Below are 14,611 nucleotides of genomic sequence, written 5' to 3' on the forward strand. Positions count from 1 at the left end.
AAGATATAAAAAAGGAAAAAATGTACTGTGCTTCTTTTGTAGTGTAGCTGTGTGGATCGCACATCAGAAAAGACAGCAAAGTGTTGAAGGGTCTGGGGGCGAAGCCCCCAGCTCTTTGGATAATCACAAAAAATTGCTTTTTCCTAATGGAAATCTGTTTATAGAGGCCCTAAAATGTGGTGATGAGGTTACTCTTTCAAAAGCTCAAGGTCCACCTTCAACACTCAGAAGGTCTGGATTCGAACCGAGGTCCGCCAGTTGAGTAACCCTGGCCTTGGGCATTCCACCACGCCCGTCGCCCTTAGGATTAGCAAGACTTTGTACACGTTTAAGGAGGCACTCTTCCGATGCCAGCTTGGGGATGTATATGCAGTGATGTATGCGCATACAAAAATATTGACACCGTCAGCGTAAACGCAAACGTTCGAAAAACTATACGCCGCATGCGTCAACGTAACTTGTAAAAAATGTTGGCGGCGTCAGCGTTAGCGCATACACTAACGCAAACTAATTTTGTTTGCTAGGTGCCAAACATTCACACGGTATAAACCACTTGAAACAAACAAGTTTTATTTTGAATTTCCACGAAGAAACACAAGCATCTGAAAATGTTCATCTGACATTTTGCTGTGTTTTGGTTCCAATATGTCTTTGCCCATTGAAAACATTCTTTCAACTGCAGCGCTGGAAGGTATTGGCGTGTTGTAGCGAAAAAAAGACATTAAAAAGTATGCGTTGACGCTATGTGCTAAAAAACCGCAAAAACTTTACGGCGTAGCCTCAAGCGCAAACTATCCAAAAAATGTGGCCGCAAGCGTTAGCGTAAACAAAAAGTCTATGCCGCAAGTCTATACGGCGTAGAATTTGCGGCGTATACGTACATCTCTGTGTATATGCAACCGAAGAATTGGAAGACATCACCAGTCTTGCTGTATTTTTGGCAAGCTTCTACATGAAAGGATGGCTGACGTGCATGAGTGCTGCCAATGCACCATCAAATGACCCGGCACTAATGAAGAACCTCCTCAAGGCAGAGGCCAGTATCAGCATGAAATGGCCTGCCAAATTTCTCTCCTTTGCTGCTCCAACCAAACAGACGCTACAAAAACATTTGTGGTATCTCTCAGAGAGATTAATCTCTTTGGCACTGTTTTCGGACCAAACATCTGAAAAACAGATGAGAAGAAAGGCTATGCTGACAGCTGAGGTACCATGATGCGACAGACAGTCCACAGACAAGAAAACAGGAGATGCCAGCCTCACATCAATTGGGTAGTAAAGCCCTCAAAGACTTCATTGGACATGACTCTTGGAGCATGTTTGAGCTCTTGGGTATTGACTCCAGCTTTGTCAAGCTCCCAGTTGCACAATGGACCACCTCAGACAACTACCATCATGATTCATGGCAAGAAAGTTGTGGCCTGTTGTGAATGACGCAGTAGAGCGGGTACTAGGACTCGCCACAGATTTGAACAAAAACAAGGCCTCCAAATCTGAAGAGCAGCTCCAGGCACTATACAGAGTTGTGAAGGATGCTGCATGGACTGGCAACGTCAACTGAGGTTGTGACAAATAAGTCACTGGACGCATGGACTGGCAACGTCAACTGAGGTTGTGACAAATAAGTCACTGGCCTCCATTTTGTACAGTTGGGACTAATATGAGTGTTTATTGTATGAGTGTATAGTGTACTGATGTTGCTTAAAAGTAATTGACTTCCATCGGTAGATTTTGGGATAACTAATTTTCATTTTGTTCAATAATTGACCATAGTCCATAAATGTGAATATTTTTTTTTTAAAGTCTAATTAATTGTTTCACAGATATCATGTACCGTATAAGTTATATGCTCTTTGGCTGTCTTTTCTACATATTTTGGTACCAGCATGAGACCTGGCGGTCATTCACAGCCTGAGAATTGTGAGAAATCATCAATTTAGTCAATTTGTTGTCTTGTCGGAAACGATTGCTAGGGTAAAGGAGTGTGTGACTATAAGATGTCTTTTAAAAATAACAGTTTTATCATGGGTTTCTTTCTGATACCCATTCACAACTTTTAGGTGACTTACAACCTTGTAGTATAAATTCTTGAAAATAACTCCTTTTCTGGCCCAGCCTAATATTCGTGCCAGCAATAAAAAATAAATTGAACTGACCCAAAAAAATTGTGATTTCATCTATACAGCTTCAAAGTGATGCAACAAGCAAGTTTAGTTAAATATGCACAATGCTACCTTTCGTTGTATCAGCATTGATGCAATGCTACAAGACTGATCCAATGCAGATACTTTGCCAGGAGCATGCTGTTGCATTCCCAAACCCACATCCAAACATATGACAAGCGCATCCTGCAAAAACAACACAAACATTTGGAAGTGTTTGGATCTTATTTACAATGTGTTTTTTTTGTCGTATCCAGGCTTACACGTGGTGGTTGAAGATTTAGATTAAGTGGACGGGAAGGCAAGGAAGCCAATCTTCAAGTCCACATTCAGGCATGCGTTTAAGTGTCCTGCCAAAGACACAGAGGCATGCTCTTAAGCGGTATCAAACTGGCATCCTTTTGATTGCCGTTCCAGTGTTCTCACCACTCGGCTATGCAGCCGGCTAGTGCTACAATGTGCTTTAATTTTAACCACTTGCGGACGGTTTTCCTTTTATCTTGCATAGCCTGCCAGATGGGCTTAATATCAGAAAAATTTACATTTTTACTGTTACAATTGTGTTTCTGAATTGCTCTTCTGTTCAGTGGTTCCCTCAATCAACAACATAATAATGTTTCCGATTTTGACATAAAAAAATTACTGAAAGTTGTGTGTATATAAATGGCACCTGTTGTTTTGTCAACAGAATGTGCATTGTGCATATATATACATGTCATCCGTCTTATTGCAAAAGTTTTTTTACACGTTTATATATGTCATCCGTCCTCAAGTGTTTAAGGCAGTTGTCTGTTGACTAGTAGAACAGTTTGAAATTATGTTTTAACCAAAGTCACAAACAGTTTTATAGCTTTTTTCATGAATAAAATCAAGATTTAAGACACAGAAATTTTATGGTCAAACAAAATTTCAGATCTGGCAAGTGTAACGCTGCTGTGCTCTTGAGACTTCATACTTACCATTGAAGCACCGACTTAAAAGGCCAAGGCTTGCTAAAATGTAATCAATCAGTCAATTTTGTACATACTTTTCCAATATTAATAATAATGTGTTCCTCACAAGTGACTCCAAAGTTGGTATACAAGCAGTGAAAACAAAAATAATTGTAGTGCTCCCATAAGCAATACAACCAAAAAAATCAACATATCGATATCTGGCCCAATAGCTCAGTTGGTTAAGCGCCCAACTTTATATATTCTAAAAGATGAATATTTGTCTAAAACATGATTATTTGTAATACTTAAAAACTTTGCTTCTACCAAATCAAGTTTGAGAGTTGTGGTTAATAGAGATCTTAGAGGGTCTGAAAACCATATCAGACAGAAATGGCCCTTTTTTACCCATTCACACCAGAAACAACATCTTAAGAAAGCTTACCAACTCGGAGTGGGGCACTAACCCACAAACCCTCAGAATGAGCAGATTGGCTTTGTGCTACTCCAATTTCAGCCATTAATTTCAATAAAAAAAGAAACACATGAAAACGAAGGTTCCACCATCAGAGTCCCTTCCCCCAGAAGCAAACGCCCCTGGGCAAAGTGGAAAACCTTGAATCGACTCCAAGCCGGTGTTGGCCGTACTAAATCTGCAATGGTAAAGTTTAGACTAGATTGAAGACCCCTAAATGACTATGTAGACATTTTAACCCTAACTGCCGGTTGCAGAGTATAACAAAACTAAAGTATTTTATTCACTGTTAGACGACATGGACACTTTTATCCATCACCCAACATTACAAGGAGCACATCCACATGATGGGCAAGATATGCATTTCTTTGAAGAACCTTGGCCTAATAGCAACCCACGGAACATTATTTATTGAAATCCACACTGCTCGTTCAACAATATTAAAAAAATATTGTTAAATACACGCTAACCAACTGAGCTATCAAGGCGAATTAAACCATTCACACTGGTTGACGCTGACTTAGGTGCCAAATATTTTTTTATACGTCACAAAAAAGCCCATCATTTGCTTTCAATGGCCTACATTAGCAGAATATGCATTATGCAATATATGAATTTGTTTTCCGGATGGTTTCAAATCAAACAAGATTAGGTCTACTGATGGATAAACAAACTTTTTTAATATTGCTGAATGAGCGATGTGGTTTTCAAGAATAATCGGGAGGTTTCTATTAGGCTAAGGTTCTTCAAAGAAATGCATATCTTGCTCATTATGTGGATGTGCTCCTTGTAATGTTGGATGGCAAGGATGAAAGTGTCCATGATTGTCTAGTCTAGCAGTTAATAAAATACTTTAGTCTTGTGCTACGCTATAATACAACAGGCAGTTGGACGATCATATGTGCCAGTGTTGTTTCGCTCTTACTGTACAGTGTACATCTCTTTATGCTTGTCAACTTTGGCACAATTATCGCCGTTGTTCGATCAATCGGATTAGAATTGCCTATAATGACTCATTTCGAATTCTACACAATATGCCTCGCTTTACTAGTGCACGTGAATGTCAAATTAATGCAAACGTTACAACTTTTGATGCTCTATTGCGGAAAACAGTTTATGCCTTTGCCTTTGTGCAACATTGTTACAAATCTTTCAAATCTCTTATCATAGCATGAATGTCATGACCCATGAGACGCTTTCTATAAAACGACATACTTTAAGCACTACAATGATATGTTGCACAATGCACAATGCACATGTCATCCAAGTGACTCCTTACGTCTTGTTTTTTTTTGTGTTTTGGCTTTAATATGAACAACTTTGTCTGATACAAATAAATAAATAAATATGACCATAAAATGCCCACATTGTCATTTAGATCTCTAAAAAGGGCGACTTCAGCCTCATAGGGTTTTTAGACCATCATAACAGGCCTTAAAACTCGTGTTTTTTCCGGCAGCCATCGTGGCCTACCGAGAGCTCCTTCTCGGCGGCCAAATCTGCTTGCTTGGAGGCCAAAATACAAATAACGCTAGCACAAGTAAATAGAATTAAACTTGCAACAATGCTAAAATGATCGCTTAGTGTGGTTGAAGTCTGGGCGACGTCCTGCTATAGAATCGTTGTACCACAGAATAACTGCGTTATTGGCATTGTAATCCGGTATTGCGGGACCATCTAAGGACACTAAATTGTTTCAACTGCTTGCTGCTCAGTAAATTGTTTCAACTGCATACTGCCTTTCATAAAACTTGACCATTTATACCGTTATGATGTCACCATTTAGGGTGTGAAGTCACTAACACACAGCAGAAACATTTCTCAACTCTGAAGGCACATGTTTTCCCTTCGGATGTCAACTAGTCTACCTAGACAACAAAATCCGTCATTTTTACATTGATTCCACATTTGCAGTCGTTAAATCAGGGTAAAAATGACGAATTTTGTTGTCTGGGTAGTTCTCCTTTTTAACAACGATTCAATGTCCGACAACATTGAATCTACATAAAAACGACAATATTGCCAGCCGATGTAAATTAGCACTTCGAATTAACACTTTGTTAAAATAATCGTCGGGAATTACAAACAAGACTTATAGCTGGTGATCGCAGCTGGATATTTTCCATACAATAGCAAATGTTTCCGCACAATACAACAATGGTGATTATGACGCGCTGACCTGATTCTGCGTCACTCTTTGATACTAGATATTTTCGACAGTTAATCTACGATCATTCTGTTGCAAAATGAAATAATTAGCTAGAAGAAACCAGCGGCCAAATTGGCCGACTGAGGAGGTAGCACTGGTGGTCATTCAAGCACTACTTAGCGGCCATGGCCGCCGGCTGCTTTAAGGCTTGTCATAAGATCTCTGTTAATGGCACCACAACTCTCAAACTCAACTTGACAGAAACAAACTTTCCAAATATTACAAATAATCATGTTTTAAACAAATATTCTGATTGGTTTGGATGTAAGAAGTATTCAAAAATTGAAAAAAAACACCTTTACGAGGAAAAATATTAACATTTTGATGAACCACCTAATACCCATGCATCAAGAAATGTTGTGTTTTGTTAATGAATTGTGTAGTATAGTTTATAATGAGCTACCTAGTATAACAAATTTTAGTTTTCCATTACATTTACAATAGAAGTTATAGGGCCCTAAAAATGGCAAAAGTTGTTATATGTCACCCCTACAAGTCAAAAACGAAGATGGTATGGTACTCGAAAATCAAATGGCTATCATGGACAAACCCTTTGAGATATTGATCTAAAACTTGTGATTCTTTCATTTGGTAGCTTTGTGTGACAATTTTTCCGCAAAATCCGAGAGGTATCATTATCGAAATATCTTAATACTGGCTGTTTTCATGTGGAATGACCCTGCACTAGGGAATTATTCAAATTGAAATGACATTTCGAATCAAATTTTTCATTGAATCAAAATGAAAATATCTGCTTTTCCAACTACCAAAATTTTTTATCGTTTTTTCATCGATCACTTACATTCGGCTCAGCGATAGCTTTTCGACAATAGCACTAGCGAAAACGGCTGGCCAGCTCTCTTTCTTTACCAGTGCGGTTTGTAGATGTCAGAAGACTGCTGTGCTGTGGGTTTGCATCTATTTTCATCTTACGAAACATGGAACACAATTCAATTCTGTGCCAAACAGCAATGCAATTGAATATAAAGAAAAGTTCCTGCTGTTGTTTGTCCCATAAGTATTTAGCCAATCCTCAGAAAGATCTTTTTCGAGTGCTGTATTAACAGCATTAAAACTGTGATTGTGGCTCATTGGTAAGCATTTAGAAGCTTTAAACATTCTTCATTGTAACTAAGACTTGCTCTCCTAGGCATTTACCATACTGTTGTTTTTCGTTTTGTTGCCACTTTTCCTTTATATGTGTCTTCAATAAAACCAGAATAAAAACAAAGCTTTGTGACATTTTCAGAAATTTAAGAAAAAATTATTCTAGAATAGATATTCGAAATTCGAAAAATTATTCTAGAATACTTCTAGAAAAGCTTATTCTTCTATTTTGCCAATCCCTATCTACCCACAACCAACCATCTATTAAATTGTAGAAACTTACTTTTGGTGCACGCGCCATCCCAGAGCATTCAAAAATCTTATGGATGTTGCATTGTTGCTATAACTTCAAAAGGAAACAACAAATCAATATAAATTAGGATTATACTGTAGTTTTTCAATAATATATAGTTATAGGCCTAATCTTTTTGTTGCTTAAACTTACAAAAAAGCTAGAGACTCATGTGTGTTTAAAATGCTATTTTACTGCAAGTCATCGACATTTTATTGTATAGGCTATATAAGTTAGTTGATTTATTTTTTTATCATTTATTTGCATCAGACCAAAATGTCTATATTTACTACCAAACATGCAAAAAAAACAAACAATAAGTAATTACAATAGCCCAGTAAACAGAGGGTGCAACCTAATTCGTACCATGAACAATTCATACCGTCAGTTCGTACCTTGAAAAGATCAAGAAAAAAAATTAAAAAGAGGCGAAGTCGCTGATCGCAGTTTCCGCAAACATTTTAAAAGGGTAAGGGTATCGGTTATAGGTATCGGTATCCGCAAACAAACAAAGTTAACAAACTGAAAAGATCGAGAGAAAAAAATAGAACAAAGCCGAAGTCGCTGATCGCAGTTTCCGTTTGTCCCCAGTTTCCGCAAACATTTAAAAATTTCCGGTAATGATCCTAAGACCATAGATATCTTATATATAGATATGCAACTCAGCAATCGTGGAATTATCGTCACGCTCGACTGACTTTATGGACACAATCAACAATCAAGGTTGCCAGCTTGGCTAGCGTATCTATGGTAGGCTATTATTGTACGGTTTGGGCTTGGCGAGTGGCGGCTTTTGAGCTCCTTTGGAATATTTTGTTTGGCCTATATTTCAAGTTTTCACAGAATAGCCTACTATGAAAAATCAAGACAATAATCTTTCTTCACGTAGGTTATGCAACTTCTGTTTCATGATCGTTGGAACTACCATTTAAGCTTATTTCCAGTGACTCATTAAAGCTTGTTGTAGGCAGTTTACAAACCTGAGATAGAGGGGCGCCGGAACGATTGTAGAGTGAAATATACGGTAGCGATAATGCTGGGCAACTCGTTCGTTTTCCCGTTATTAGCCATGAAAGTCGAAATGTGAGACAGATGAATGATTGAAATAGCTTGAACAAGAAACGAAAGGTAAATTTCCCATTCATAGCATCACAATCTGCTGCAAAGTATAAAATGTGTCCACGGGATAATTTGTGTGGGCCTACTGTAGGCTATAGGCCCTATAATTTGGCTAAAAGGGAATAGCAGAAGTTGTTAGCCTATATTGCAAAATGTGCAGTAGCTTACATGACCTTAAAAGGGCACCATTGCCCCCCATCCAGAGAAAATTTGAGGGCAGGGGGCATCCTCCCCCCTGCTGAGACAGCTTCATTAGCATCACGGATCCAACCGCCAAACCAAGACAATTTTAATGTTTGGTACACACCATAACTAGGCTACCAAATGCTATAGCACAGCTTTCGGTAGCCAGCAGTAACTTTCATTTTGGTAACACTCAGTAGATTAATTGAATAAAACTTCATCTTGTCCTGAAACTACAGCTCCAAAAAAGGTCTTTACCTACTTATCAATGGTTGACAGGCTTGTTGTTAGGCATTGTCGGAAATTTTCAAGCATTTTCAGGGGTTGCCAGGCATTGTAGAGTAGCTACTTTCAGGCATTGTGTAGGATTTCCAGGCATTGTCGATCATTATCAGTGGTTGACGGGTTTGTTAGGCAATATAGAACATTTTCAGGCATTGCCAAACATTTTCAGGGGTTGTCAGGCATTGTAGAGTAGTTACTTTCAGGCATTGTTGGGAATTTCCAGGCATTGTCAAGGATTTCCAGGCATTGTTGATCAATATCAGTGGTTGACAGGTTTGGTAGTCATTATGGAACATTTTCAGGCATTGTCGAACATTTTCAGGGATCGTCGAACATATTCAGGGGTTGTCGAGCATTTTCAGGGGTTGTCAGGCATTGTAGAGTAGCTACTTTCAGGCATTGTTGGTAATTTCAAGGCATTGTCTAGGATTTAGGGGGGAGGCAGAGGGTGCAGGTACCCCGGACCCCCGACTTTTAAAGGGCCCCCTATGTAAAAAAAATGTGATTTCGTGTTAGTTTTTTTCTTTTAGCTTTTGTGGTTTCTGCAAAATGTTGTGCAGTGCTGGATTGATGCTACTGTAGACGTTGAGGGGGTGTTTCGCGCCGTAGGCGAAGTTTTTTGCACGGGGGCTCCTGATCTAAAAGTGCCCCCGGGCCCCCCATCAGTTAAATCCGGCCCTGTGTGAAAATGAAATGCGTTTTTATCAGATTATAATCAAAATCAAAAATCGTAGTCTGAAAGTGCCGCCCCCAGACGTGCCGCCCGGGGCGGTCCGCCCCTCCTTCCCCCCTAGCTACGCCACTGATTGTCGGACATCTTCAGGCATTGTCTAGGATTTCCAGGCATTGTCGAACATATTCAGTGTTAGATAGGTTTGTTAGGCATTGTCGAACGTTTTCTTGGGTTGTCGATCATTACCAGGTTTTGACAGGTTTGTCAGGCATTGTCGATACTTATGATAGCCAGATCATTTAAACGCTGCTGTGTTTGTGTATACTGTAAATACGTTTACAACCTACGCAAAATAGAAAGGGATCATTCTGCTGCGCATGCAGAGCTGAGAATAAAAATGCATGAAAATGTTCGACAATGCCTGACAAACGTGTCAAAAACCAATGATGATCGACAATGCCTGGAAATCCTAGACAATGCTAGGAAATGCCCAACAATGCCTGAAAGTAGCTTAATCTAGAATGCCTGACTACCCCTGAAAATGCTAGACAACCCCTGAAAATGTTCGACAATGCCTGACAAACCTGTCAACCACTAATAATGATCAACAATGCCTGGAAATCCTAGACAATGCCTGGAAATTCTCAACAAGGCCTGAAAGTAGCTACTCTACAACGCCTGACAACCCCTGAAAATGTTCGACAATCCCTGAAAATGTTCCATAATGACTACCAAACCTGTCAAACACTGATATTGATCGACAATGCCTGGAAATCCTAGACAATGCCTGGAAATTCCAAACAAATGTCTGAAAGTAGCTACTCTACAATGCCTGACAACCCCTGAAAATGCTCGACAATCCCTGAAAATGTTCGACAATGCCTGAAAATGTTCCATAATGACTACCAAACCTGTCAAACACTGATATTGATCGACAATGTCTGGAAATCCTAGACAATGCTTGGAAATTCCCAACAATGCCTGAAAGTAGCTACTCTACAATGCCTGACAACCCCTGAAAATGCTCGACAACCCCTGAATATGTTCGATAATGCCTGAAAATGTTCGACAATGCCTCACAAGCCTGTCAACCACTGATAATGATCGACAATGCCTGGAAATCCTACACAATGCCTAGAAATTCCCAACAATGCCTGAAAGTAGTTAGCCTACTCTACAATACCTGAAACCCCTGAAAATGTTCGACAACCCCTGAAAATGCTCCACAACCCCCCAAAAAGCCGACAATGCCTGACAATGCCCGACAATGCCTACAATGCCAGACAATGGGTATTTAGAGGTACCCTCTGTGACTGTGATTTGTTTTCAATCGCCAGAATCTCCATAAAGCAGTCCATGCGGAACGAGAATGTGACGTCATCACAAGCAATCCATACGTCAGCTTGAAAACGAAGAAAGTTTTATTTAAACAAAAACCAAAAAAATATATTAAAAATAAAGTTGTTTTGCTGTGCCAAGTTTGAAGTCAATGCATACAGCCATAGCTACGCTGTTAGCCTTCAAACATCGTTACGCACCACTGAGTTGCATATCTATATATAAGATATCTATGCTAAGACTAAGAGTTTGCCGAAGTCGCTGATCGCAGTTTCCGCAAACATTTTAAAATTGTTAGGGTTAGGGTTGATCGGAGTTTCCGCAAACATTTTAAAAGGGTTAGGGGTTAGGGTTGATCGGAGTTTCCGCAAACATTTTTAAATTTCTGGTATTGATCCTAAGAGTTTTTGTTTGTTTGCGGAAAATTTTAAATGTTTGTGGAAACTGCGATCAGCGACTTCGCCTTTTTTAATTTTTTCTCTCAATCTTTTCAAGGTACGAACTGACGGTACGAATTGTTCATGGTACGAATTAGGTTGCATTTGTAAACAGATAACACAGCTGCGGCGGGGAATTGTCAACAAGTAAACTATCTGAAACAAGACGATTTGACAATTAGCATCAGAATTGTAGAGAGCATTCATGCAAATGCAATAGAGTAGGCTATCAAAAGCCCTAAAAACTTTGACCCGATTCCACACGTGAGACTATTTCTCTTTGATTTGGTTGTAGCCAGAACGATTGATATGAGATATTGAATTTCGGTTTAGTGCAAAATCGCTTTGCAATGTTATTATATCAGTTTCTTCCCAAGAACTTCATGTTCGGAAATATCACAGAATGGGTCGATTATCCAGTCAGGGATTTCTAACTGGAATACATCCTAGAATCGAACTCCTATGTCTTTGTGTACTTTTTAAAGATGATTGCTGTTGTCTCTACATCAACATCAGATATATATGCCTCTGTCAGGGCCGGATTAAGGCACACCGATAACAACTTCCTAAGAGCAACTGACATGCTTATTATCAGGATCGAACGAATAAAGGACGAAAATCATAGAACAAATGCTAATTGTGTAAAACCAGTGGTTCTTAACCAGGGGGCACGCCTCCCCAGGGGGCATCAGCTAATTTCCAAGGGTGAACGAGGGCTCTACAACTTTTTCTCTGGTTTTAACTCACGCAGACATCTCACTTACAAATTAATGTTATTATATGCAGCAGGCCCGCAACCAGCAAATATTTTCGGGGGGGGCATTTAATTTTTATTAAAGAACAAACATTAAAATGATGCATTGTGACATTTTTATGTTAATGTCCACGCCCATTGATAAGGGACAAGAGTGTGTGGCACTACCATGTTAATGTTACGGTTCAGTGGTCATAACTTATGTCAATCACGTTTTTGTTTAGTACAGCATTATAGGAAACTAGAAATTTACAAATAAAATACAATATCTGTAGGCTACGAACTGCATTGGCACGACTGGAGTCATAAATTAATCAATAACATATATTTACATCAACATACACAAACAGATACCTATGAATAAACTCAACACGGTAATTACAAATTACAATCCTGAAACATTTTGTTGGCTCAACAAGCTTTTATGTTTGTTGGCCCAAAGAAGTTAACTTTGCAAATGCAAAATGACATTTTAATTTGGAGCATAATGTCTAACTATCTAGCCTACTTGATTTGGCAAGTTCGTTTAACACCAATTCCGCGCTTGGAATGTGAGTAACAGATAATAAGGATGCCAGCCTAATTTATCGAACAAAATCGTTAGCATGGCTTCCAACCAGTGTAGCCTACTTTCGGTTTCGATAGTCTACACTCTACAGTATGGCTGTACGTGACGACGTACGTCTATTCATAGTACATTTCATACTGCATAGAACGCTTAAAATGTTTCCGAAAAATTTCGGGGGGTGGGCAAATGCCCCCAATGCCCCCCCCCTGGTTGCAGGCCTGATATACAAAATTTATGATGTCAGAACTTTTCATAAAACTAGTCGGGCGCTGCAGGATAGCAAAATTACTTTGAATAAGGCACCAAATTTGCTTCAGGGTCGACATAACTTTGTCCAAACATTAAGTTCTCAATTTCAATAATTCAAAGAAAAGGGTAGAGTATTAAGTGGCTGTCATCATTATATTGAAGAAATTTCAAGAAAGAGAAAAGCATGCTTGGATAGTGAAGGTGGATCTGAAGCCACATCACTCGATCCATCGAGCAGATTCAAAGTAGACTCAATTTGCCAATCATTGACTGAATTTTTTTGTGTACGTCGTGTTGTGGTTATATATTTTTTTTATTTATGCGTAACTTATAAAAATGTGGTAATCTTTATTTAGATTATTTAAGTATGAGTTTAGTTTATATTTAAGTATGAGAAGGGTTTGTTTATATTAAGGCTCTCTGACTGCCTGATGAAATTTCTATTTATCTAATTTAGCTAGTTTGGCTATCTGACTCCATTATCTAATTTCCACACAATTGTTATTCGAATTATAATTTTAAGTTATCAGAAGGTGTTCGTATAATGTTGTAGGTCTATAACACAATTTGAATTTAAACAGTACAGAATAATGAAATTACAGGATAATGAAACATTATCACGAGTTATTACATTTTAATTAAACAATCAATTTAATGTTTTCCTGAGAGCTGAACTGGTCTAACTGAGCTGGTTTGATGTGATAGAGCTCGTCCGATTTTATAGAGCTGGTTTCGTGTGAGCTCGTTGTCTAATTGAGCTGGTTTGATATGTTAGAGCTCGTCCGATTTTATAGAGCTGGTTTCGTGTGAGCTCGTTGTCTAATTGAGCTGGTTTGATATGTTAGAGCTCTCGTCAAAGGACGAACAAACCATTTTATTGTGTGCGCCCTTTTTTCTATTTTCTTTGGGAGCAGTTGCATGGAAAATTACAGAAACTTTAGTAAAAGGCAGGAAAACTTATACGATGAAATAATGGATCGCTACAGAGGCCCCCCCAAATTTGGGCTAAATTGGAACCAAGGGTACCAAGTTTAGCTCAAATTTAAGGAGTTAAAACGTTAACACAATTGTAACAGACATAGTGTGAAATAGCTATGTTTAGTGTTTATGATAATAATGTGGTGTTGTGTTTGTGATATCGTGTCGCGAAGTGATTCTGCGTGGTTCCACCGCCTTCCGCAAAGGAATGTCTGAGTTTGTGCTGTGTTGAAGAGTCCACCTCGTAGAAACATTAATTGTTTTGTAAGCGCCGTTGAAAACCGTAGCAGGCATTCATTGTTTGTCTGGCTCTTTCTGTTGAAAAGCAGACCATGCCGATTGAGTTGATACAAATGTAGCCTTGTCTTGCTTTTTGCTTGCTAGAGATCATCGCAGTTGGAGATATTGACGTAGTCGTAGCATTTAATTGTTGGCATTTGGCTTTTAGTATTCGTTGAGAGGCGCTAGAGAGTCGAGTGCAGGTGGCTCTAAAGCACTTTTTTCGTTGCAGGCGGCAGTACGCATAATCACGTCCTTCTGGTGTTCATGAATGTGATGTAAGATTTCTGAAAAAGGCAAAGCAAATTGATTACAAGTTCAACTTTAAAATATTGAGCGACTTGGTTTATAAGTCGACCTGTACAAAATGTAAAGATACGATTTGAAAGGCGAACAAAACTAATTAAAACAAAAGAACATAGGCATCGACAGGTCTAAATACCATTCACAAAATCGTAAATGTACATAAGTTTGAACAGTCGTTCAGCAACTGCAAACAAAACACAGAACTAAAAAAAGATACAGTAGGCTACATGATTCAAAACCATGCGGTTGTTTCATGCAGTATTTG

At 38.8% G+C, this 14,611-nt stretch overlaps 1 protein-coding gene across 2 annotated transcripts in view; it reads right to left on the reverse strand.

Annotated features, from left to right (window-relative positions):
* The window catches only part of LOC145766944 (DNA repair protein Ku80-like), a 47,038-nt gene extending 39,258 nt beyond the window's left edge, over positions 1-7,780 (reverse strand). Inside the window, exons 1-3 of one of the 2 annotated variants that reach the window (XM_082578655.1) lie at positions 7,573-7,780; positions 7,169-7,231; positions 2,235-2,348 (exon numbers count right to left, since the gene is read on the reverse strand). In XM_082578655.1, the coding sequence (XP_082434781.1) occupies positions 2,235-2,348; positions 7,169-7,186 (132 nt within the window). In that variant the 5' untranslated portion in view covers positions 7,187-7,231; positions 7,573-7,780. Of the gene's footprint in view, positions 1-2,234; positions 2,349-7,168; positions 7,515-7,572 lie in introns of those variants that run through there. The other variant, XM_082578654.1, reaches the window with a different exon arrangement.
* Positions 7,781-14,611: the final 6,831 nt, after the last annotated feature.

The sequence above is a fragment of the Aplidium turbinatum genome, chromosome 3, assembly GCF_918807975.1.
Source record: "Aplidium turbinatum chromosome 3, kaAplTurb1.1, whole genome shotgun sequence".
Taxonomy (NCBI): domain Eukaryota; kingdom Metazoa; phylum Chordata; class Ascidiacea; order Aplousobranchia; family Polyclinidae; genus Aplidium; species Aplidium turbinatum.